Source organism: Lissotriton vulgaris, chromosome 2_1, assembly GCF_964263255.1.
Source record: "Lissotriton vulgaris chromosome 2_1, aLisVul1.2, whole genome shotgun sequence".
In the NCBI taxonomy this organism is placed as follows: domain Eukaryota; kingdom Metazoa; phylum Chordata; class Amphibia; order Caudata; family Salamandridae; genus Lissotriton; species Lissotriton vulgaris.
The window spans coordinates 1014742904-1014770464 of NC_141687.1; the positions used below are offsets into that span (position 1 = coordinate 1014742904).

At 43.0% G+C, this 27561-nt stretch overlaps 1 protein-coding gene across 2 annotated transcripts in view; it reads left to right on the forward strand.

Annotated features, from left to right (window-relative positions):
• The first annotated feature begins 509 nt into the window (after positions 1–509).
• FAP (fibroblast activation protein alpha) overlaps positions 510–27561 on the forward strand; it is an 830211-nt gene continuing 803159 nt past the window's right edge. The window contains exons 1-2 of one of the 2 annotated variants that reach the window (XM_086956603.1): positions 510–663; positions 1233–1317. In XM_086956603.1, coding sequence (XP_086812729.1) covers positions 658–663; positions 1233–1317 — 91 coding nt within the window. In that variant the 5' untranslated portion in view covers positions 510–657. The remainder of the gene's footprint in view (positions 664–1232; positions 1318–27561) is intronic. The other variant, XM_086956604.1, reaches the window with a different exon arrangement.

Genomic DNA, 27561 nt, shown 5'->3' on the forward strand with positions numbered 1-27561 from the left:
ACCTGTGTGCATATGTGTCCTTGTATGTGTGTGCTCTATTTGTATAGTCACACATATCGCACACTAACATATGTCCAGTGCAACAGAGAGCACATACATCTAAAAAGAAGCCAGATCTACTGACCTTGCCAATCTTTGTTAATTACAGCAATTAAATATCATAGCATTAACATTCCCTTACCTGCTCTAAAATACTTTACATTCTTCAAATTATGAACCTTGAAAGTTTTTATTATCAAATTGTCAGTCGGGGTTTTCTGCAGACTAGTGCTTTAAACCTGCAGGTTCTGAAAATACAAAGTGGTTTCCAAGATTTAAAAGAAGATGGAAAATGAAATGCATCTTAACCGTATTGTTGTCACTTTAACTGGAAGTTGGGAGGGATGCAGCAGGTTACATCTTCGATAGTTGGGCGGCTCTGAAACTTTATTTTAAGTACCACCCACGCCTTCCCTGCCAAGAACTTCCCCTAAAGTCTGTTTCCAATTTTGTGGAACCTGAGTGGTCTGCCAGTGTTTCAAGTATGCAAAGAAGTCTGGGGAGGAATCAGCCCTTTGCGGTGAACTCTCAGGCGGGCTGTGCATTTACCGGCTCCCATTCACTCAACAACAAGTCGTTTACAGACAGGAAAATTCTTCTTTCTCTGCATCTTACAAAATGAAGGTCAGTTGTCATCACTTTTTTCAATGTAACTACTTTTAAAGATGTTTGCACTGTGTTTTATCGGACTGCCGTTGCTCTTCAGTCCAGTGCTTTTCTGCTAAATTAAGCGAATGCTTTTGCTGATGAGTTACAGGACCTGTTCTGGACATATATATGAACGAGTTTGTCCATATTGTTTCAACCCAGTTGCAAATTTCAAAAATGCATTTGCACTCAGGCTGTACTCATTTTACAATTTAGACAAATCAGAGCGTTTTAACGCCTCCTCAGGGCTTGCAACCCCTGTATAGATGCAATTTCAAATACACTAAAACGCATAAGTTCTTTGTCACTGCATTTCATCTGCATTTCATCTGGTTGCTTTTGACACGCGCTTCCACGCACAATCTGAAGCCATGTCTACTTGCCTGCCGCATGCCGCCAGTAGTAGACGCACGTTCTGTTCCGGTCATAACTGGCCATTTTTAAGCAAACCCCGCAAAGAGCGCATGCGTTACCAAATGTGCACGTGCATCTCGGTTTTGAACAGTTAATACCAACCATGCATTTCCCTTTACAATTTTCTGCAGACACAACAGAAAATCTTACTGGGAGCGATCGCACTCACAGTGGTCGCGATATTATTGGTGTGCATTGGAGTGCTGGTGTCAAGTGGTAAGTCACATCCGGGTTCCGCGCGGACTGTTATACCTCGAGTACTGTAAAACTTGTGCACAGCTGCAGTTGTGAACTATGAAAGTATAACGTACCATTTTCCTGTTAAATTAAGCACTGTTGAGGTTTGGATTTATCATCTTTTAGGAATGTTGGCATGGGTTGAGGGTATTACAACAGTCTATTTTCCTGGGGAAAACACGCCACGAAGCACAGATGAAAGTTAAAAAACACAGGCGTTGACCGTACTTATTAAAAAGTCATGGCTTAGGTCACATTTTAAAATATTTCGTTTCCAAGCCACCAAATGTATCTGGGGGACCTGTTAAATTGTGGTCTGCACACATCACTTATGCGATCACAAGATGATTTTTCCACTGCTAGGTCTTATTTCGGAATGGGGCTGAGAAGGATATCTTCATAGATTAGCGAAATGGAGGGCAATGTGCAAACACATTTTTTACATATTTATGACATACCCGTGCTTTGACCTCCGCTAACTCTTCATTGACTTTTTGTTATTGACTTTTTATTAATCAGTTATAAATCAGACATTGTAGCATCACAAATTAATATGTCAAATATCTCCACCTGGATAACAAAAATATACATTTCAAAAGATTTTCATTGCCTAGGAAGAGGGATTCTTCATTGACTTCCGAGGATTTAACTGCCTGGCATGTTCCCAAAGTCCCATAACAATCAATAAAATACAGTTCAATCCACTGGAAAATCACATCAATCAATCAATCAATCAAAGCATTTATATAGCGCACTACTCACCCGGAGGGTCTCAAGGCGCTTGGGGAGGGGGGTCCGCTACTGCTCGAACAGCCAGGTCTTGAGTTGCTTCCTGAAGGTGAGGTGGTCTTGGGTCAGGCGGAGGTGGGTCGGGAGGGAGTTCCAAGTCTTGGCGGCCAGGTAGGAGAAGGCCCTTCCTCCTGTGTTGACTCTTCGGATGCGGGGGACTGCGGCGAGGGCATGGCTGGTCGATCGAAGCTGACGTGTGGGATTGTAGAAGTTGAGGCGGCTGTTGAGGTATCTTGGGCCTTGGTTGTGTAGGGCTTTGTGTGCGTGGGTGAGGAGACGGAAGGTGATTCTCTTGTTGACCGGGAGCCAGTGCAGGTCTCCCAGGTGTCTGGAGATGTGGCTGTGTCGGGGGATGTCGAGGATGAGTCTTGCTGAGGTGTTCTGGATCCCATGGAGTCTCTTCTGGAGTTTGGCAGTTGTTCCGGCGTAGAGGGAGTTGCCGTAGTCCAGTCGGCTTGTGACGAGGGTCTGGGTAACCGTCTTTCTGGTCTCATTGGGGATCCACCGGAAGAACTTACGTAGCATGCGCAGGATGTTGAAGCACGACGAGGAGACGGCGTTGACTTGTCTGGTCATGGAGAGGGAGGAGTCCAGGATGAAGCCCAGGTTGCGTGCATGGTCTGTCGGTTTGGGTGCGCGGCCCAGGGTAGGGGGCCACCAGGAGTCGTTCCAGGCGGAGGGTGAGGAGCCCAGGATGAGGACCTCCGTCTTGTCCGAGTTCAGCTTCAGGCTGCTGTTCATCATCCACTTGGCTACGTCTGTCATCCCTTCGTGTAGGTTGGCTCTGGCGGTGGCGGGGTCGTTGCAATAAAAATAAATATACTTACAAAGGTAACAGAAATATTTTTTACTGATGGGTTTTGAGTGACTTCAAATAGGTAAGGAGAGGGAAGTGAAGCTCGAGTTGTCTGTTATGTTGTTCAGAACCCCGAGAAAAGAACATCCCTGTCGTTTACTTTTTATTTATCTACAATTTTATGTTATGTATGGTCCGATAATCACCTTCCCCTGCTTTCATCTGCTATGGAGGGGGCGGAAAAGTAATGGGAGAGCAGCACACAACATGGCCATTCCTTCCTGTCCCAAATGGAAAAAATCAAAATAAATCTGAGCTCCTGCCCCCCCCCCGCCCCATCACCCTTAGTGCCTTCCCTTGCCTCCTCCCCTCAACAAGTTCCCTTGCCTCCTCGCCTCAACAAGTTGTGATCTCCACTCTCCATCACTCTCACAGAGCCCTGCCAGGACAATCTAGATTTTTTTTTACTACTACTTTTTTTTAACAGCTATGGCACAGCTTTCGTTGACACTATTGTATAATATTGCAGTATTAAACCAGATTTAGAATTACTCTTCAGTGTTCTGGGAACAGAAACCAATGTGATGAACTGCAAGTCAAAGTAAACTAGTGTTTTACACATTTTTCACTTAGAAGTTGTTAAAGTACAGTGCAAGTAAGGTGAATATCCATTCAGATTCAGCCCCACCCTTCATAGAGATGCAGTACTCACACTTTAGCTGTACAAAGGCACCGTTATGCCATAGTGCTCTCTGAGCGGCAGTGAAAATATCGAGATAGTTTACTGCTTCTTGACGCTCAGCAAGCCCACTTTAGTTTTACAGAACGGTCTTAAAACAATACTATGGTGTGACAAAGATTGGGGCACAACCTATTGCTTCTAGACTGTAAGTGCAGTGTACAAATATTGGGCCCGAAAAAAACATTTTTAGTTCAAAATGTATATTTATGATTGAAAATGAATTCAATTAATCATACCGGATCTTCAGAGAAGGATGCCGTGCAGCTGCAGATCATTTTACTGCTGTGTAAATGCTACACCATGACAAGCTACGAAGAAGCACTACTACCCCAAGAATTGGGCATTGGGTGGTTCAAGACTGTATTTACCTTAAGAGGTTGTGAATGCCTCTAAAACTTCTGAGTACACTTGCATTCAGAAACTCCTCTCTGACCTGTTCCCTCAATGGTCAGAGATCTGCTCCAGTGAATAGTTAAAACAAAAACACCTTCCACAGAGCAAAGGGCAACAGAACATACTTTAAACTCCCCAGAGGAGTAGGGGAAGTGGTTTATCCAGGGGGAACATGTTTTCCCTGTGGGGGAAACCATTAAAATGGGCATTTGCACAACTGTCTACCTTGCCCTAAATCCGAGTTATACTGTATGTGAATTCCTAAAAATTGTAATCTAGACCGTTGTATAGTAGAACATGTGTAGTTGCAGATTTGTGTTTTTGTTGTTGTTGGGCCTATTAGTTTTGCAGGGCAGACCTGGAAAACTACTTTTATTATGAAAGAGATAATAACAATAATCCGTCCAGCATATCAGCAGGCCCAAGGACCCTGTTTTCGCGTTCCACCGTGTCGCTTTCCGATACTTGTCTCATACAATAAGCGCACCACACCAGTGGTTCTTATTTAACCTTCTCTGGGGCCCCACTAATTCATTATTGGCTGGAGAAAACATAAGTTTGCATGTTGTGTGTTTTGGTTGGCCTGAGCCGGCCGGCCAAAACACATATGCACACTTAGGGAGTGGAGTGCATGTCACGCTCCTCCTCCCAATGCCCCGCCCCTCCCTTCGTAAGCTGGCTCAGAGCCGGAAAATAACAAATAAAACGATGACATTGTTTTATTTTTCCCTTACTCGCTCTGAACCAGGCAGTGGGGCGACGCTCCTCCACCATTGTAGTGGAGCCGCCACTGTTCTTTGTACTGGGCCCACCTCATGTCTACACAGAAGGCCACCTATTGCCTTTAATGATCTGTGCATCCTATTCAGAAATGTATGACCGAAGAACAACTCTGTATGGTAGTTTTTTCTAGAATGTCCAAGTATATTTTAACATGAAATCATTTATTCTGGTAAAATCCCTTTTGACATAGCTGTTATATTGCAGATTCTAACCTCATCTGAGGCGGTCAGTGCACTTTCAGTTTGGGCGCTTCAGTGGCATTCATTTACAACCTAGTGCAGGTTCCCAAATATATTCCATCCATGCATTTGATGCCAAATAGATGGGTGTGGTTCACGGAGTTTTTGCTACGCGGAACTCTGCAAAGAGACAAAAAACTCAGCGAAGTGTCGCAAGTAGCGAAGTGCAGTGCGAACTGCCATTCGCGCTGGTCTTCCTGCTGCTGGGGTAGAAATTTTACCCGAGCGGCAGCTCGTGTTCGCGAACTTACCGTTCATGAGCGTGTGCGAGGAAAAACTCCGCTGTACTATGCGAAGTGCAGAAAACTCAGCAAACTCCGCAAATGTAGTGGAGTTCACCGCCCAGACCTAAAACATGGAAGGTGTTTCTTCACTATGTTAGACTTAAATGTTCACATATAATTCTTCATGGGCATCATTTTAGCAGGGACGTAGCTTGGTCAGTAGGATTGGGGGTGTGTGAGCTTCATATTTCCCAACAATCACGCAGGTTAAAATACATGATATGAAAAGCCGGACAAGAGGGAGCTTAAGGAACAGCAGAAAGGGAGAGCAGTGCAGATTGTGAAGGTACTTAAACACAAAGGCCCGACTCTCCATCACTCTCACAGAGCCCTGCCAGGACAATCTAGATTTTTTTTTACTACTACTTTTTTTTAACAGCTATGGCACAGCTTTCGTTGACACTATTGTATAATATTGCAGTATTAAACCAGATTTAGAATTACCACTAATTCATTATTGAAACCGGAGACCCCATCTGAGGCAATTTCAATAATTTGAACCGCTAAACAATACACAAAATCACGCAAACAAGCATTCATCAACTAAATACATAATCAATTAAATATTTTATTTCATTTACAAACATAAAAATCGAAAATGTTACGTTTAATGGGAAGGTTGGAGCTTTTCTAAATTTAATTGAGGCCATCAATCCTCCATACTATATTCTATGTGATGCACTCCACTGCTCCTACAAATCAATCTGAGGATGCCAACTTAATTTTTAGCCTACAAATTTAAAATCTTTCACATTTACAGACCATTTAAAAATGTAAAATGTTTTTTTTTAAATATGCTTTATTAGTCTGTTAATATTATTTAATGTTATAAGCAGTCACAGACCCCCTGGATAGGCATTGCAAATCTCAAGGGGTCCTGAGACCACAGGTTAAGAAACACTGCACCACACCATTTCCTCCTGTACTATGCCCACCCCGTCATTGGTGTGTGATAGTGGAGCCTGTACTACAAGTATCAGAGCTCTCTCATTCAATTAAAGAACACTTCCCTTGCAGTCACGACCGCCACAATAAAGATGTGGTGGTGCAGGTGGAGGGGTCCAGGGAAGTGCGGGAGGGGGAGCGCGCATGGGGTGTTGTATTAAATAAAACAAAAAAAAACGTACCTGGAGCTGCCTCCCACCTACTGCGTCACACTCAGTACAATCCTTCCTGGTCCCAGCCAGCACGCCAGCACTGGGACAACGTCATGGACTCCCTGCAATCCCCACGCTGCTCTCACGTGAGAGCAGCCCGGATATTGGTCTGCGCAGGCAGGAAAGACACCCTGCTCAGACCAGGGAGTCTGTGGGCTTTCTCCAGCCTGGCTGCTCAATGCAGCTGGCTGGAGAAAACATAAGTTTGCATGTTGTGTGTTTTGGTTGGCCTGAGCCGGCCGGCCAAAACACATATGCACACTTAGGGAGTGGAGTGCATGTCACGCTCCTCCTCCCAATGCCCCGCCCCTCCCTTCGTAAGCTGGCTCAGAGCCGGAAAATAACAAATAAAACGATGACATTGTTTTATTTTTCACTTACTCGCTCTGAACCAGGCAGTGGGGCGACGCTCCTCCACCATTGTAGAGGAGCCGCCACTGTTCTTTGTACTGGCCCCACCTCATGTCTACACAGAAGGCCACCTATTGCCTTTAATGATCTGTGCATCCTATTCAGAAATGTATGACCGAAGAACAACTCTGTATGGTAGTTTTTTCTAGAATGTCCAAGTATATTTTAACATGAAATCATTTATTCTGGTAAAATCCCTTTTGACATAGCTGTTATATTGCAGATTCTAACCTCATCTGAGGCGGTCAGTGCACTTTCAGTTTGGGCGCTTCAGTGGCATTCATTTACAACCTAGTGCAGGTTCCCAAATATATTCCATCCATGCATTTGATGCCAAATAGATGGGTGTGGTTCACGGAGTTTTTGCTACGCGGAACTCTGCAAAGAGACAAAAAACTCAGCGAAGTGTCGCAAGTAGCGAAGTGCAGTGCGAACTGCCATTCGCGCTGGTCTTCCTGCTGCTGGGGTAGAAATTTTACCCGAGCGGCAGCTCGTGTTCGCGAACTTACCGTTCATGAGCGTGTGCGAGGAAAAACTCCGCTGTACTATGCGAAGTGCAGAAAACTCAGCAAACTCCGCAAATGTAGTGGAGTTCACCGCCCAGACCTAAAACATGGAAGGTGTTTCTTCACTATGTTAGACTTAAATGTTCACATATAATTCTTCATGGGCATCATTTTAGCAGGGACGTAGCTTGGTCAGTAGGATTGGGGGTGTGTGAGCTTCATATTTCCCAACAATCACGCAGGTTAAAATACATGATATGAAAAGCCGGACAAGAGGGAGCTTAAGGAACAGCAGAAAGGGAGAGCAGTGCAGATTGTGAAGGTACTTAAACACAAAGGCCCGATTCACAGAACGAACTTAAGACTAAATCCTAAACTTACTACTATTTGTTATTCACAGAATGCACTTGCTACTTTCGGGATTCACAGAGTCAATTTACTACTTTTGGGATTCACAGAATGAACTTACTACTTTCGGTATTCACAGAATAGATTTAAGACTACTAACTTTACGTCCGCATGCGGGCCGGAAATTCCAGCCCAGAGGCGGAGCTTCCGGCTTGGGGGTGGAGCTTACAGACTGGAGGCGGAACTTCTGGCTCAGAGGCGGAGCTTGCGGCTTGGAGGCGGAGCTTCCGGCCCAGAGGTGGAGATTGCAGCCATGGCTAAATACCCACCTCACTTAGTGAATCCCGAAAGTAGTAAGTGCATTCTGTGAATACCAAATAGTATGAGTATGAAAATAGTAGTAAGTTTAGGATTTAGTCTTAAGCTCATTCTGTGAATCGTGCCCAATATTTAGTAAAATGACAATTTTTTAAGATCAATAAAGTGGGTGTGTTTTCATCTGCATGTGTATGTAAACGCCCCAAGTGAAAGACAAACACCTCAGTATGCCCGACTTGAAGCACCTGTACAGAACTATTTATTGCAGAATACATTTATTAGGGGGTGAAGTAACACCTCAAATACCCCCCAGAAGCGATACCCCTGCAGATTAGAAATGTAACCTTCCCTTTTAGTCTATTGTTGATTTAAGAAGACAAATTGAATCTTTCTTTTCTGGTCCAAGTTTTGCATCAAATGCTTTCTCCTCATATGCCTAGAACCTTCTTTGTCAGCTTGCATGATGGGCAGGAGAAATATTTTTCCATTGCAGTTCTCCTCGAAAGAATCACGTCGTCAGGTTTTAATCTAATCCCTGAACTTGTAGGGACAGCACAGCAATATCAAAGCTGAGTTGGACTCTAGTCACCACTAACTAGTGTACCCTCAAAACACAGGCAAGTTTGCTTCTCAAGCATCCTTGATGCACTGGGTTGTGGGGTCAAGCAGCCAAGGCTTAGCTCACTGGACGTGGTCTGAGGTTTTATTCAAAGTACAAGACAGTACAATTACCAAAGTTGCAATAAAGATAAGAGATGGTATTGCGTATTAAAGAACAGCATCTTAATAATACTACAAACAGATGTAAAGACATGCACAGTAAAGATATTCACCAATCAATCAAAAGCAGGTAAAATGGAATAAGAACCCGAATACCACTGTGGAATAGTAAGGCAACGCCAACCCCCAAGTACACAATGTGTTAAATATGCCCCATCACTAAGTAATGCCGCATAATGCACATTTTGCAAACATATGCACTCACAATCTTTCCACCAAATTTCTCTCTAAACGCAGTTCGCAATTGCTAACCGATTTCAAACACCTTAAAAAATATAAAAATGCACAGTAAATTCAGTGAAACGTGTGAAGAATGACAATGGGGACCTACAGCAGTAAGATAAGAAGCCTCAGTCCAGTGTTCAGAGTTATGATACCAGGATGATATGTTCATCTACTGGTTATTGGTCATTGTTAATTGGTTCCTTTAAACATGGATATCTCACGACCTGGGCGGGTGATGTTGAGGGAGATGGAAGTCCAGTGTGGGTGCCGATGGGAGGTGTCTGACCCACAGGGGCAGTTAGCTCTATGAGCCCACATGCAGAAGGGCACACCTGGGCCGCCTCAAGGTTGTGGCTAGTAAGGAGGCCATAATGGTGCTGGATCCCTGCATGACAGGACAGGCCGGAAGGTACATATTCAATAAAAGCCGGTACAGAGAGGAACTGTGTGCGGCAGGTAGAGTCACCACTATGCTCACCAGTAATTGGACATGGCCTGTTTCTTGGCAGCTCTGTTCCGGTCAGTGGCATAGAGCAGAGCTGAGCGAGCTTCTTGGCCAGTGTTCGTCTGCACAGTTGGCCTGCCTTGTCTGGCCAGGGTTTCCATTCAGGCAAAATCAGCCACTGCAGCACGGCAGGCAAGTCCAACTTCCACTGTAGAACTTCAGGCTTTGTCTTAACCCCTTCGCTGCTCATGACGAGCTCAGCTTGTCAGGCAATACACTGGTCGTGTGCTTATGACGAGCTCAGCTCGTCATGAAACAATGGTATTCAAATAAGCTCAGCACCCAGCGGGAATTGCCTTAGCAGTCAAGGGGTTAATATGAGAAGATGGACAACATGCAGCTCATAGTGCAGGAAGCACCACAGCAGGTTACACACAGGTTGGGACCAGTTTAGATCTTCTTTGTGCTGGAGTTGAGCTTGTTTCCAGGCTGGTGGACCCGAGCCCATAATCTGCACAAGCATTCACAGTCACAAAAAAAGCGGTCCAATTTGTCATTAGCAACTGGATTTCACTTACTGTGGTTGTTCCCCAGACATCACACCATTAGCCCTCAGTGCAGCTACAGTACCACATAAACTATAACCTTTTGTACCATCCTCCACCTTGGCACAATAGCTAAGGGTTTCTATCCTTTTGAGACTACAAAGTGGGGAAAACAATTGCGAGTTTCCTTAATCTCGTTGAGCTCCAGGGTTGCCTCAAAGGAACAGACATATGCTGTCTGCGTGGGTTCCCAGGTTTTAGGGCCCCCTCAAACTAGGCAAAAATGGCCAACACAGAGGAACCCAAAGGACAAGCGAAAAATGACAGGGTTGAAAAAAATACAAGGAATTGTCGGGGAGTGCCATCCGTACAACCTTCCTGTGCCAAATATAAAATAAGCATTTGAGCTATTGGCATTGTAAAAGACAATGCCTTTTATTTATGAGTAGTTTTAAAAAACGATAAATAAAAGGCATTGTCATTCACAATGCCAATAGCTTAAACTCTCGTAAATGCGAGACCTATTGCATTGCAAATGCATTCAGCACCGGTGCTATAAAGATGTTTAAAAAAAGCATTAGAAGAGAGCATGCCCTGCGTGCAACAGCAGGCAGGAGAAAGGTATTTGAGAAAATAGTGCCCGGAGTGCAAATTGACATTGGTGGGCAGTGGAGAGAGGCTGTTGTGACGTGTATGTCAAGGACAGCCCGTACAGGGCTGAGTATAAATCAGGCAGTATGCACTACTAGACAGTAGGGGTAGAACTGCCAGAACTCCTTCAGAAGCAAACATCCTACAAATGGAATGGCATTTGTAGCAGACTGGGGTTTAATCAAAAAGAGACTAGCTTAAGTAGAGGGGAGGATTAACAAAATTGTATTTTTAATTTTGAATTTTAAATGACTCAGATATGTTTCGTCAGGGGGTAGTGGCACCTGGTGAGTGTGCTCATGAAGCCCTCACCCACCAACCTAGTTGGTGCCATGCTTCATCATCGGGCCCACCCAGTGACACCTAGCGTGTCCCGGGTGTGCTTCGACGCCTGATTACAGCGGAGCAGGTATGGCGCTGAGTGTGCGGTGAAGAGTGTTATGAATGTGAGTTTAAAACGGTTCTGCTAAGAAGGCACTACAGGTCCAAAGCAGGCTCTGGCCAGAAAAGCTGGTCAACCCTTTGCCACTTCACTACCTTGAAGCAAAAACTCCTTAAAACTAGCGTGTTTTGAGAAGGGAATCCTCCTCTCACACATAGATAAACACTTTAGGGCGTGTAGACACATAGTCTGGATCACACACCCACTAGTTTAATTACACACACATTTTTAATCTGTCCTGAAGAAAGCCAGCATATTCATAAGGCACTGGCTGAAACATGTTGACTCATCTAAGGATGTGGGAGGTCGTAACTCGCCTCTAACATCCAACAGCCTTATTTTTAACCGCTGACTGTGGCCCAGGTATTAAAGATTAATTCACCTTCGGGTACTGGGACCTCCGCCATGCCGTTTTAAACTCACATTCATAACACTCTTCCCCGCACACTCAGCGACATAATCCTCCCCTCTACTTAAGCTAGTCTCTTTTTGATTAAACTCTATATAACCCAGGGATATGGACTAGCTTTCTGGTCCTCTCTCTCCCTCTTGATACACGATCATTTGTAGCAGACTACCCTTCACAACATAATATTAGAGCGATATATCCCAATAGTACAAGCAGAATGGTCAGCAGTCAGCCTAACACACCTCTGGTGGTTTGATGGTTCCTCTGCAACCTGTTGACAGAGCTCAGTTTGGATATGAACTTTGTACATGTGGAATGCTCTTACCTCTGATACATTATGAGATCTCCCTACAGCTAGAATGTGCTGGAGGAGGTGCAAAGTTCTTTGTACATTAGTGAAAGCAGTTTTGCAATCCTACAGTCTTGTATAAGTTGTCCTCTGATGTGATCACAAGCATCCAGTTGCATGCTCGCTGGCCCCGGCAATCTGACATGAAATACATCATTTGACTCTTTTGTTTTGATTGATTTCCATAGCTGAAACTTTTCTTGGTGGCTTGAAGTGTGTGTTACCGGCTAACACTGTTGCATGAGTGGCCTTGTGTCGGGCAGCAGCCTGAATAAGTTGGGCACTTTGCCTCCTGCTGTACGTGATAGCAGTACATGTTTGACCATTTTATCAGACTAATCTGTGTCTTTAGGTAGTTCTTGAGTTGCGCCACTCAGTGTTGTTAGAAAGGGAGTCAAGCTGGGACTCTTTGCCCCAGATCCTGTGTTTTAACGGACCCCGCTCTTCTATCTTTAAATAATGAAACAGAAGACCTGACCCATTCCTTCTTGCAGTAGTTAGTTTGGCAACACAACTAAATGGTACTAAATGCTGTGTTTGATCCTTTCATACCATACATTACCTGTTAATTATTAGTTGGTTCCTGGATCAACAAAGGAGAGTCTTGCAAACCCCACAAAACCATGCCTGCGCGTCACCTGGGTGTTAGCATCATCCTGCTGTCCTGCCGTGTCAAGGCATTGGATTTTGTCAATGTCTGTCATGTTTTTTTGATTGTTCTTTTTAAATACAACTTTTAATCTAGGCACAGGGTGAGCAGCTTTAGTATGTTCGATTGAGTTTACATTCTGTTCCTTTACCGTGATGGGGTTTTCCTTTGCCAGCATCACCATGGAGCAACCAGCTGGTGGTTTATGTCAGCTTGGACTACGGTGACACGCCAGCTGGTACTTTTCTTCTTGTGCGAGGGCCGTGTGGTGGGGTCGCTGCTCCATCTCGGATTGCTCAGTTTTCGTTTGGTTGCTATCTTGCCTCTCGGAGATGGGACACAAATTGTGCCCTTGTCGGCCATTTGTAAAGTGCAAGGAGCCAGGCCACTCCACGTGCTGGTCTAGGCAAGCCTAACAAAACACAGGTACAGGTGAATCGCTCAAAGGCATCTTACAGGCTCATTTGTCAAGCTGTGTAACACCTGAAGCTCAAATTATCAGTGTACAAGTAAACAGGGGTTGACGCCTGTGGGTCATACCAAGTTGAAGTGGTCATTAATGTGCAGGATTCGGCGTCTCTCAGCCTGCCCCATGCAGCTCAAAGTGCTTTTTGACTGAATCATACAGTGCCAGACTTGGACAAAATATAGGCCCGGGCACCAAAACAAAGGCGCACTCCATAATGAATTAGAAAGCAACAAAAAGTGTCCCTGCTTGTAAATTCAGGCAGTTTTGAACTTTTAAGGACACCCTGTTTTGAAAGGATGGAAGAGTGCATGGATTTAAATTGCAGCAGACAATGCTGGTTTTAATATCAGGGAAATCAACAGTACAAACTGACTCAGCAGACCATACAACTGGCCCACAAAACAGCCCAAAATAGGGCACACACACTGATCTGTCAGAGCAGCTCATCCTGCACTATATGACTGCTCTATTGACCAGTCGCACCCTGGCTGCTTATTAGAAAGCATTGTCTTCTCTGAGGCACGGCTAGAAGGCTCTTGCCCAGGGTAAAAGGCGCAAGAGGCAGAGACCTCCTAAACCTGCTACTTTCCTTTCATTCGTGGAATTCCTGTCATTCTACAGAGATAAAACATTTACCCTGGGCATAAAATACCCTCTTAGGGCCGCCTGCATGATCATGATCTACTTAGTTGCTGCAAGACAGGCTGTTAGTCTGCCACAGCTCTGCTACTTCTATTTCTCCTGAAACGACACGCCAGCATTCATACATGACTCCGCTTCAAGCTTCTCCTGTGCAATTTAAGGAGACCCTTGTCTAGCGTTACTTATTGAGATGCAAAAAAAATACTTGCAATGCAAAACGGATCACTGACATAATACCGACTACAAAAATATAGGCATTTAAAATATCGACTCCAAAATATCGACTACAAAAATATCGAAGTGCTATCTACAAACAGGTAAGTACAAAAATATCGAATCAAAAATATCGTTTAAAAATATGTACTTTGTAAAAATATCGAATTTATAAAAATGAATGTAAAATTAAACAAATATTAAAAATAAATAACTAAAATATACTTAAAAATATTTAAATAACCTTAAAATGATTAAATAATTAATTTAAGTTATAAAAAAATACAATTTTATTTGTTAAAAGATATGTATATTAACATAATATTATTAAAAAATATACAATATTATTACCGTGGCATAGCAAGAGTGTTAAAATTACTATTCTCACTCCAATGAGTGCAACAGTAGGGAAAGCGTTGGATAGCGTAGCAGTAAAAATTACTATCCCGAGTCCAAAGAGTTCAACAGTAGGGAAAGCGTTGGATAGCGTAGGGGTAAAAATTACTATTCCCACTCCAAAGAGTGCAACAGTAGGGAAAGCGTTGGATAGCGTAGGGGTAAAAATTACTATTCCCACTCCAGTGAGTGCAACAGTAGGGAAAGCGTTGGATAGCGTAGGGGTAAAAATTACTATTCACACTCCAGTGAGTGCAACAGTAGAGAAAGCGTTGGATAGCGTAGGCGTAAAAATTGTTATTCCCACTTCAGTGAGTGCAACAGTAGGGAAAGCGTTGGATAGTGTAGCAGTAAAAATTACTATCCCGAGTCCAAAGAGTTCAACAGTAGGAAAAGCGTTGGATAGCGTAGGGGTAAAAATTACTATTCCCACTCCAAAGAGTGCAACAGTAGGGAAAGCGTTAGATAGCGTAGGGGTAAAAATTACTATTCCCACTCCAGTGAGTGCAACAGTAATGTTAATGTTAATGTTAATGTTATTGGGATTTATACAGCGCTCGGCTGCCCCAGCCAAGGGGCGTCCCGGCGCTGCGAGTGAGGCTGAAGGCAGAAAAAGAAGAAAGCATCAGAGGGGAGAAGGGGAGATTACTGAAAGAGGTGGGTTTTGATGGCTTTCCTGAATGCCAGAAGGTCTTGTATGCCACGGATTGTTTCCGGTAGGCTGTTCCAAAGCTTAGCAGCGAGTAAGCTGAAGGATCGGCCGCCCATTCTGGCCAGTTTGGTACGGGGAATGACCACAAGATGCTGTCCTTCTGAACGAAGTGACCTCCTAGGAATATACTCCGCCAGGAGGGGGCGCAACATCGGGGGGGAGGCGGTTTTAAGGATTTTGAAGGCTAAGCAGAGTGCCTTAAACTGAATCCTTTTTCCCACCGGGAGCCAGTGCAGTTTTTTCAGGACTCCAGCCACCGAGGAGTGGCGGGGGAGACCTACCAGAGCCCTGGCGGCAGCATTCTGGACTCTCTGAAGTCTGGTAGTTTCCTCTAGGTTAGCGCCCAGTAAAAGGGAGCTGGTGTAATCCAGCCTAGAAAGGATGGTAGCTTGGACAATTAACTGGCAGGTGTGACAGTCGAAGAACTTCAGGATGGGTCTTAGATTGCGCAGGATGCCGAAGCAGATGGCTGCCACTTTTTTGGTGTGGTGGGTGAAATTCAATGCCGAGTCTACCCAGACTCCCAGATTTTTAACACATTCCTTGGGCGTAGGAGGTTGGCCCAAGGTGTCGGGCCACCAGCTTTCGCCCCAGGATGCGGTGTTTTTCCCCAGGAGCAGTATCTCTGTTTTCCCCGCATTGAGCTGGAGGAAATTCGCCGTCATCCAGTTGGTGATGTCAGTAAGGGTCTGTTTGAAGTGATGGGCCTCCAAACCGTTGTTGTCATTGAGAGCTATCACCAACTGGGTGTTGTCTGCGTAAGACACTAACGCCAGTCCACTCTTTTTAACCACTTCTGCTAGCGGTCGGACATAAACATTGAACAGGGTGGGGCTCAGTGATGACCCCTGAGGCACCCCCTGTCCAGTGCTGTGCTCTTTAGAGAGGTAAGGGGGGTGGAGACTTTAAAGGATCTGTTGGAAAGAAAGTCTCTAAACCATCCCAGGGCAGTCCCTGTGATTCCAATTTCCTCCAGTCTCATCAGAAGGACCTCGTGTGACACCGTGTCGAAGGCAGCACTGAGATCCAACAGGATCAGTGCTGCCGTTCCGCCGGTGTCAAGAATGGCACGGAGGTCCTCTGTAACACTGAGCAAGGCTGTCTCGGTGCTATGACCAGCTCTAAACCCGTGTTGAGAGTTATCCAGGATGTTATTGGTTAGGAGGAAATTGGTGAGGGTGGTGTTGACGTGTGTCTCTATAATTTTAGCTGGCCAGGGGAGAAGTGAGATAGGCCGAAAATTTTCAGGAAGAGTGGGATCTAGGGTGAGCTTTTTTAAGATGGGAGATACCCATGCCTGCTTCCATTTAGAGGGTATTTTGGCAGTGGAAAGAGACAGGTTAATGATATTCCGTATAGGTTCCGTGACAAGCTCATTGGCTTCACAAAAGGTCTCGGGTTTTAGGGGGTCAGCCGGGGAGCCAGATTTGATTTTTTTACAGATTTTTTGAAAGCTCTCACGCTCTAGTGTAGGGAGGGAAGAGAGATAGGGTCTGGTGGGGTCCAAAGTGACAGAGATCTGGGGGGAATTGGCGAAGGTATCGTAAATTTTCTTTATTTTGTCGGTGAAGAAATTGGCCATATTATTACATAGGTCCGGAGAGGTGGCGGCAGTGATGGCGTTTTTTTTTGCAGTAAGGTCTTTTAAAATTTTAAAGACAGTTTTCGAAACGTTGGTGCTACTGTTGATTTCGGTGGCATAATACGCCGCCCTTGTTCTGCAGACATGACGATGATAGGTTTTTTGAAGTTGAACGTATGAAAAGTATAGAAAGTAGGTAAAGCGTTGGATAGCGTAGGGGTAAAAATTACTATTCCCACTCCAGTGAGGGCAACAGTAGAGAAAGCGTTGGATAGCGTAGGGGTAAAAATTACTATTCCCACTCCAGTGAGTGCAACAGTAGGGAAAGCGTTGGATAGTGTAGGGGTAAAAATTACTATTCCAACTCCAAAGATTGCAACAGTAGGGAAAGCGTTAAGTAGCGTAGGGGTAAAAATTACTATTCCCACTCCAAAGAGTGCAACAGTAGGGAAAGCATTGGATACAGTAGGGGTTAAAATTACTATTCCCACTCCAAAGAGTGCAACAGGAGGGAAAGCGTTGGATAGCGTAGGGGTAAAAAATACTATTCCCACTCCAGTGGGTGCAACAGTAGGGAAAGCGTTGGATAGCGTAGGGGTAAAAATTACTATTCTCACTCCAGTGAGTGCAACAGTAGGGAAAGCGTTGGATAGCGTAGAGGTAAAAATGACTATTCCCACTCCAGTGGGTGCAACAGTAGGGAAATCGTTGGATAGCGTAGGGGTAAAAATTACTATTCCCACTCCATTGAGTGCATCAGTAGGGAAAGCGTTGGATAGCGTAAGGGTAAAAATTACTATTCCCACTCCAAAGAGTGCAACAGTAGGGAAAGCGTTGGATAGCGTAGGGGTTAAAATTACTCTTCCCACTCCGAAGAGTGCAACAGTAGGGAAAGCATTGGATAGCGTAGGGGTTAAAATTACTATACCCACTCGTAAGAGTGCAACAGTAGGGAAAGCGTTGGATAGCGTAGGTGTAAAAATTACTATTCCAACACCAGAGAGTGCAACAGTAGGGAAAGTAAATACTTCATATATTATTTAAAAAAATATAAATTAATATCTATAAAAAATTAATTAAAAGTAATTACCAATTTAATATAATATAATAATTAATCAATTAAAATTACAAATTAAAATTAATTACTACAATTAGTTACCTACTAATACAAATTAATTACAAATTAACAATTAAAAATTAATTAACAATTAATTCAAATTAAATGCAATTAAAGAAATCGAATTATTTAATTAATTATAAATAAATTACTTCCCTCCCTATTCCCCTATAAACCCACAATCCGCTACAGAAAATAAATTAGTAAAATTAACATAATTCGCAATTAGTCAATTAAATAAAATTAATTGGCAATTAAAATGTAATTAATTACCCATAAAAAATTAATTAACAATTAATTCTAAATAAATACCAATAAATAATTTTATATATTTAATTAATTATAAATAAATTACTTCCCACCCAATTCCCCTATAAACCCACAACCCGCTACAGAAAATAAATTAGTAAAATTAACATAATTAGCAATTAATCAATTAATTAAAATTAATTGCCAAATAAAATGTAATTAATTACCAAATATAAATTAATTAACAATAATTAAAATTGAATACCAATAAATACATTTACATATTTAATTAATTATAATTAAATTACTTCCCACCCTATTCCCCTATAAACACACAACCCGCTACAGAATTAAATTACGCAAACATTAAAATAACAAAATTCATTATTAAAATAATTTATAACATAAATACACACTTTTCACACATATAATTACATAAAAAACACAATAAAAAATTCGATATTATTAAAAATTCGATAATTTTAATAACCTACATTATATACTTCGATATGTTAACTTTCTATATTTTTAACATTCGATATTATATTACTTACCTTAAAAACGATATTTGTGATGTCTATATTCTGTCCATTCGATATTTTGTTCATTCTATATTTTAAACTCGATATTATGTCCATTCGATATTTTTTACTCCATATTTTGACTGTTTACCATGCAAAACATATCGTGCTGACCGGGATGGTACACAGGAGTACAAAAATACGTATTATGGCCACCACTTTTTTTAACTTGCTGATCTTGAGAAGATTTGTTTCCATATCTAGAGATCACTTTTGCAACGTGTGTCGCAGTCTGTATTTATAAGAGATCCAAACATCCTAGATGACCATTAGCAAGAGGCTTCAGTAGCGGCTCTACTTTTCAGGCGCAACTGGGAATGGTGCAGACGAGGTAGTAGAAATTAACCTTAAAACAGGTTAGAAGAAACACTAGCAAACCTGCAAATAATAGGACGTCGCCTTTCACATCAGGTGAAGTTTTTTTTCAGACTGCCAAGGCAGTGTCACTACAAGGAGCACTGTGGTAAAAGGACAGATTTTCCTTTCAACAAGTTGGAAAGGGGGTTATTTGAGGATGCCATCAGGAGAACTCAAGCCTGGAGATCAGCTGGAGCAGATTGTGTTTTTAAAAATGACAACTATAAAAAAAACCTGCCGGTTCTAGGCATTAACATGATTTAGTTCCTTCTTTTGTGGGACTTTTGAATGCTGTATAAATTACGGACAGCTAGACAACATAAACTTAATACCATCTCCTCATTAAAGTGCTTCAGGAAACTGTTCAAAAACAAGTATACCTGAATCATGTCATGTGACCCAATTGGCAAGGTCTGCACGTCATCTTCAGGCAGAAAATGGCCAGTTTCACGCTAAAACTGATCTGGTTCAAAGCATCCCGGGGACAGTTCAAGATTAACGAACGTTACAATGATTAACACCCGCATACTCCTGCTGTGCGAATCAAAGGGGAGGTTAACAAGACAAGACCGTTCGTTGTCCCCTCGGTGGTAGCCAAGGGGCAGAGGGGCAAGTTGCCATTTCCAGGGCTCAAACACGCATTGTTACCGAACCGAGTCGAGTGCCTTGATTTTCGGAGGCTCTTGCCACGCCCGCTGGTGTGACTAACGTCTCCTCTATTTCTAATTCATGAGCGTGTGCATCGTGAAAAAAATGAGAGCCGAAAATGTAGTTTGTATATCACAAGGGGCGACGAGTGGTACATATCTTATTATGCTGGGCTAGACTATATCGGAATTAGGGTGACCAACCGTCCATAAATTTCATGGACCGTCCGTAAATTGGACCTCACGTCCGTTGTCCGCGAGGATCCCTTTTACTGACTCCTTTTGTCCGTAATTATGGCCTTGCAGGGAGCAGCACTGCTCCCCTGCGAGAAGCCTCAGCCCCCTTATGGGGATGGCTCGCACTCCTCTTTGAGCACAAGAGCACCCCCACCCCGCCCTTTGGCATTCTGTATGTGGATGATTGCCACATACAGAATGACAATGGGGCAGTCTGGGTTGCTGTAACGGCCTCCTCCTGCCTCAGTGTACAGCAGGGCATTTTGTAAGATAGATAAAAGGTTAAACGCCCATGCTGCAACGTGAGAATACAGTTAACATAAAGAAGCCTGTGAAACAAGTAAAAAATAATATATTGAACAAATCCATGGTTGCTACTTTTTTTAAGCAACTAACAACCATTGACAAGGCCAATAGTCCTGGCTTGTTGTTGGTGTAACAATACTTGCTGTATTATATATCTGGATGCAATGACCAAACAGCATAATACCAATCGGGCGGAACGCTATGCTAAACACAGCTTTTTAGCCTAGGTGTTTTAAGCCATGCCCTTAAATTCATCAAACACCCCCTTTGAAGAGACCCCGAGTTTTTTTACCCCACTTAAAGTCCTGGAAACACCACCATGCCACAGTAAATGTAAATGTAAATGTACATGTATTTATATAGCGCAAATCGCCCACATCGCAGGCATCTATGCGCTTGCTTAGGGAACCTGTCCTGGTATTCCCCTGTGAGATAGCCCCGGCAGGGTATCCACAAGGTGAAAGCCAGGCATCCCGCCGCGAGGGGCCGTTGTGGAGATTAAGCAAGCTATTGCCCAGAGTCGCAGAGTGTGAACCCGTGAGTGGAGTAGGCACCGGAGCGAGAATTATCGAGTCCGTGGAATTATTGAGCCCAAGACCAGCCGAGGCGGGGAATTGAACCCTGGTCCAGGGCCGATCTCAGCTTCTGGGTCTGCCGCCTCTAACCCCTGAGCCACACTTCTCCACGTCCTGGCAGTTTGCGCCATTATTATTATTATTATTATTATTATTATATTTATTTTTGTAGAGCGCAACAGCTACCCTAAGGTTTCCCGGCGCTAAAAATGAAACTGAAACAAGTAACAGAGGAGAGATAGTGGGTTAATGAAATTCGAGTTATTGGTTAAACAACCATGTTTTCAGTTTCTTACGAAATTGCGAATAGCATTCATTTGTACGAAGCTGAATTGGAAGGGAGTTCCACAGTGAGGGGGCTAGATAGGAGAAGGAGCGACCACCCTGTCTAACTCGATTGATCCTAGGCACCTGGAACTTATGTTGAGTCGAGGAACGTAGGGTTCTAGGAGGGGTGTATTGCTGAACCAGCGAGCTCAGATAGACAGGGGCCTTACCAGCCTTGATTCTATGCATGAAGCATAGAGCTTTGAATTTTGCTCGTTGTTCAATACGGAGCCAATGGAGACTCCGGAGGCAAGATGACGTAGGGGATCTTTTCGGTAGCATACATATCAGTCTCACAGCTTCATTTTGTACTGTTTGCAATTTCTTTGCGCCATGCATGACTTCTAAATTATCAGGTTGCCCATGTGCAGGGGCATAGTTAAACCCTCAACCACCGCACCCCTTTCTTTCGGAACTATAGCAGGGGTAAAGTTCTTGATGGGCCTCTTCAGCTCATAATGTGAAAAGGTGGGTAAGTAAATAAGTGAAGGAATGGGTGAATGGCTGGATAGATTAGTGGAAGGATGAATGGATGAACGAAAGGGTGAATGGATAGATAATGAAAAAGGATGGATGGGTGAGAGAAAAGGTAAATAGATGGCTCTAAGGGTGGAAGGGTGGATGAGTGAGTGAAAGGATGGCTGGATGAGTGAAAGGGTAGATAGGTGAGTGAATGGGTGGATGGATGAGTGAAAGGATGGATGGATGAGTGAAATGATGGATGGATTGATGAATGAGTGAAAGAATGGATTGATGAATTGCTAAATGAATGGATGGATGGATGAGTGAAAGAGGGGATGTAAGGATTGATGAGTGAGTGAAAGGGGGTAGACAGACAAAAGGATGGATAGATGAGTGAAGAAGTGAAAGGGTGGATGGATGAGAAAATGGATGGATGGATGAATGAAAGGATAGATGAGTAATAAATGGATGGATTCACAAATGGATAATTAGATGGGTGGGTCTGTGGAAGGATAGATGGATGGATGAATTGATAAGTGAAAGCGGGATGGAGAGAGAAAGGGAGGATGAATGACTGAAAGGGTGAATGGGTGAAAGGACAAGTGACTGGGTGGATGGATGAGTAAATGAAAGAATGGCTAGATGGGTGAAAGGGTAAATGGCTGGATGGATGAGTGAATAGATGGATGGATGGTAGAGTGGATGCTGAGTGTAAGGATGGATGGGGTAAAAGGGTAGATGGATGAATACTGGATGGATGAGTGAAAGGGTGAATGGAGGGATGGATGAGTGAAATGATAGATGGAAGGATACATGGTGGATAGGTTTGAAAATGGTTGAATATGTTTGGATATAGATGGGCACACTGATGGAAGGGCAGAATTAATGGTGAAAGACTAAATGATAGATGAAAGAATTATACCTTGTAGCACCCATTCTATTAAGTAACATTTCCTATAAATTAACTTTTACATTATGTGATTCATTGTCTCTATATAATGTGTGTGTGTGATGTGTCACACTCCGACACCCTGCCCTACATACTTGGGATGAGTAACACTATAAAAGAAATTAAATACACATGAGAGACAGTCTATGTGAAGACGAGGGGCACCATTGGAGGGCGGTGGTAAGTTCAGACTGGCCGGATTGGGGATCAGGTGTTTGCCCTGGAGGCTCGAGAGGGCGTTGGGGCGGTTTAGTTACTGGGGGCTGGCACTGCAAAGTTCCTTGTATATCCAGTAGTTTTCAATCATTAATAAAAGCGGCCTCACTTATATTCAGGTGTTGTTCACCATTGTCTGATGACTAATGTACCTGCTGGAGTGAGATGCGAGTTTTGAATCGTCTAAGGTAGCATACTGAAAAACCGTGAAGGGCACGATTGACTCAACCTAATAGAAATGTATTTTGACTTGTACTTAAGTGGTTGTCTATTTACTTACTTATATACTATTGCGCGACCTCCTCTGTGTTTGTAAAACTTACCTTTTATGCTGAAGTTTTGTCCTGAATTTTGACCTCCTGTCCTGAACTTTTGTCCTGAATTTTGACCCTTTGTCCTGAGTTTTTACACTCACCGTCCTGAATTTACACCCATGCCAGTTGGTCACCTTAATCGGAAACTGGGCTGCTTTAATGTGCAAGAGGCGTTTGAAGAGAGTGGCCCTGCTAGGAGGGGTGGAGATGTCAATCTTCCAGGGACTTTCTCATGCAGCCCGAGCGCACACATCCTTCCCTCCCCCTTCCCCTTTTAAAGAATACCACATTGAAACCAGAAGTAGTATTTTACATATATAGCGCTAGCTCAGCCCAAAAATACTGGAACACTTTACATGAGCACAAGTTTAGTTCATACGGACACGTGAATTAATATTTACTTTCCCAGTGAGTAAGAGATTTGCCCATATTCATCAGCTATTGAGCAGAGGCCAAGACTCGATCCTGGCGGAGGCCTGAGTGCATAGCTCTGTAAAACATTTGTTTTAAAGTGCTACAATGCCTTTTTATTCCTGTTCATTGTTAGACTGTCCAACCCTAAAGGCCTACTGACTGCTGGTGCCAGTCCCTTACAGATAACGTTTGTAAAGTGCGCGTATACCCCAGGGTACCTTGGCGATGAACAACATATGTCTGTTACCAAACAATACCCATTTCACTGACCCCTGAGGGATGGAAGGTGGAGTGGCCCTACTGGGACCCGAAATTGCAGCAATGAGGTCGGACACATGCCGCATTAGTCCTCTAAGCAACCAGCTCCTACCAACGCTACCCCAGAGACAAACTGTCCCCTATCAATGACCACCAGCACACCGCCTTCCGGTGTGCCCCCGTTCCCGGCAAGTCGGTTATCTACTCCAGGCTTCTACACTACAATGCACCACTGCTTTGTTACCCCCATTAATTATCAAGTCCTTAGCTTGCAAAACTTCACTAGAGCCCGCCTCTGCCTCTCCCTTCACTCTACGTCACAATTAAATCAGCCCACACAAGCACGGCTCCAGTGACCTGCAAGAGGCAAAGACGGCAGGCTTTCAGCAGGAAACGGCAAAACTTCTGAAAGGGGCCCCAGGCCAGCTTATTCTAGTAGGGGACTTTAACTTCATTCAAGATTTGAAAAAGGACACTTCTAATAAAAATAAGAAACAATTAAAACCAAATACAAAAAAAATTCTGGATGCTCTCACACTTGAATATCAATTAATAGACCCCTGGCACTGTAGGAACCCCAACAAAGAATTTTTTTACTTGTTATTCACATCGGTTCCGGACAGCATTGAGAATTGATTTTTTTCTAATATCTAGATCCCTGCAGATTTCAAAGACTAATAGTGGATGTAATCCTTTCTCTGATCATGGAAAAATTGAGCTCGAGGTAGTGTTTGAAATAAAGAGCAGAGAGCGATCCAGGTGGCAGCTGGACCGCACTCTTCTACAAAATCAGGACTGGGTAGCGGGCTTCAGAGAGTGGATCTCTGAGTACTTTAAAATGAACGATAACACAGCCGAGCCCTTTTCAGTGTGGGGTGGGTTTAAAGTAGCAGTTGGTGGCCAGATTATCACTTACACCACCGCCCAGGCAAATGATAGGAAGCTAAAAATATCTAAGCTACAGTCAGCAGTTGAGAAAGAGTATGCTCTGCAGTTCCCACAGTATCCGAACCAACTAGAGCAGGCGAAATCACATTTAAGAGATTTCTTCATTCTGGAGGAGATAAACAGCTCCAAAACCTAACAGCAAAAGGTTTACGAAGACAGCCAGTTGGTAGGGCAGCTACTGGCTAATTCCTTGAGAAAGAGGCAAGAGTCAGCTATGATAATTAAAATAAGGGACCCTCAGAACGGTCAGGAAGAAGTTAACGGAGACAAGATCTCAAAGATTTTTTTAGAGCACTTTGATCATATTCATTCCACGGAATACCAGGTGGAGGAGGAGTTGATCCAGGAATATTTTTCAAATATAGATATTCCTAAAATTTCTGAAAACCGGGTCAATCAACTCAGGCTAGAATTAAGCACTACAGAAATATTAGATTCCATCACAGCAACAGCCGGGGCAAAGGCATGTGGACAGGATGGTTATCCTATTGAATTTATAAATCTTTTTCTAAAGAATTGTTAATACCTTTGAAAAAACTATTTAATTACATTAAACAGGGAGGACAGTTACCCGCTAATTTTAAAGAATCAATAATTGTATCTTTTGTTAACAAAGACAAAAATCCAGATGATGTTAATTCTTATAGGCCTATTAGTCTTTTAAATTCAGATTATAAGATTTTAATGAAAATTTGGGCCGAACGATTTGTATTTGCAGCACAGGAGGTAATACACCACGATCAGACTGGTTTTATAGCGGGACGATCAATGGCAGCTAACACCGAATTTTTAATACAGGCTTTGGATATTTTAGCATCAATTTAACCCCAACATGTATTATAATGGTCGACGCCGAAAAGGCATTCAACCTGGTTAATTGGACAGCCCTGAATGAATGCTAAGAAAACGGAGATCCTCGCTCTCAAAAGCAATCTGAATTTTCTTCCATCTTAGTAACGGGTCAAAGCTGCAAGTCAGGACCCAATTAGATATCTTGGTATTTTTGTGACTAGCGATTATCATCAACTATTTGTTTTGAATTATATAAGAATGAAAAACAAAATTAAAAGACTTTTAGATCAGTGGCTCCTACTCCCTCTCTCGCTGATAGGCAGGGTATCTCTAATTAAAATGTCAATGTTACCACTGCATATATTTTTGTTTAGTAACGTCCCAATTAAAATTAATTCATGCTTTTTTAAAGAGTTGGAAACGATGTTTAGGGGATTCATTTGGGGAAAGAAAATATCTAGGGTCAAGTTACCAGTGGTACAACTTCCAATAGATCAGGGAGGTCTTGCTCTACCTCATCTAAAAACATATTATGAGGCAGCATTCCTTGATATAGTGGCAGGATTGATGGGACCAAAATATACTAGAGATAGCTTCTTCCTTGGTAAAATGTTGCAAGAAATAGATTCTCAACACACATTTTTTAAAAACTTCTAAGTTCCCAAAAAACCCGAGATATAAGACATTAAGATAATACTCATCCAGACTTCAGTCTTTTTTTAAAAATTCCAGCTCCTCTGGCTCGCAATATTTGAGTCTGAGGGAATGTACCCGAATGGGTCTTCAATTAAACTCTAGCCATATGATAAACTGGGAAATACGTGGGCTACGAGAGTTGAGACATTTCGTCATCCAAAATAGGGTGATTACTTGGCAGGAGGTGTCGGCTAGAGCAAATAATCCCAGGCAACCTATTTTTTTCGAATATCTACAAATTATTCATTTTTTCACAAAAAATATTAGTGGCCTCTGTGATTCCCAAATGAATCGGTAGCAGCCCTTTACGGGGCGAAACTGGTATAGGATGCTTCACCGTATTGGACAAACAATATTAGTAGATAGCCATTTAAGCAAAATAGGCCTCCCGACTCAATGCAGAGATTGGGAGACCCTGTGTCAGCTGGGAAGTAAATCCCTACGTGCGGCCAACTATAAGAGGATGGCTTTCTTATCACGCTGGCTAGCATATTTGACACCAGAGGCCTTAGGGAAAAGGTACCCTGAAGTTGAAAATAAATGTTTTGGATGTCAAGCCAACGGCCATGGGGGGTGGCACCATATCTTTTTTACTTGCCCACAGCTAGAATCATTTTGGAAGGCCATATTTGCTGATATCGAAAAGGCCATCGGGAGGACATTTTAGCCAGCGATGGAGGTGGCTCTGTTCGGTATATACAAAGATAGGAGGAGGTTAAATAAGGCTTAGGAAGGGTTTGTATTTATATCTTGCTCCGTTGCCCGATCTTTAATACTCCAGAACTGGAAATCCAGGGAAGTTCCATCTCAATTAAAATTGCTTAACAAAATGAGGAGGACTCGCCATTTCGAAAAAGCGTATGCTAGCAGGGTGGGAGCTATTAGGAAATTTGAAAAAACTTGGAAGTATTTTGAGAATCTCGAGGAATTAAGGGGGGGATGATTTAAAAGATTAGACGGGGATGTCGAAATTGTTACCAGCCATCTCATCAAGAGTACTAGTATGTTTACTGGCACAGTTGCACTTTAGAAGCTTTTACACTTTTATGCTGTTTGCACTATCTTGCACTGGCACTTTTTTACGATTGCACTTTATTGTATCTTTGTTCATTGCAGTAGCACTTTATTCAAAGATATTGCTGATTTTTCACGTTGCTCTTCAGGAAATTGTTGATGATGACATTGGCTGATACTGCTTCGATGGTTCTTGTTTATCTTTTTTTACCCCTTTTTACCTGTAGGAAGAAGCTTTTAATGTATTGGAATCGAAATTCAGATTGATTATGAAATGTATGTTCTGTACCTATTGCTCTGCTCGAATAAAAAAATAAGAAATGGCAAAACAGAAATGAAATCAAGGACAGCATACTCAACCCGGCGCGCTTCTCTTTGTCCTGTTTCATTTCCCTGCTTGTGCTGTCTATGCCTTCCGCGTGAATGGGCCCGTGTTGCAAACATGAACCTAACTCCTTCATCATGAAAAACATTGTATGCGCGCGCATA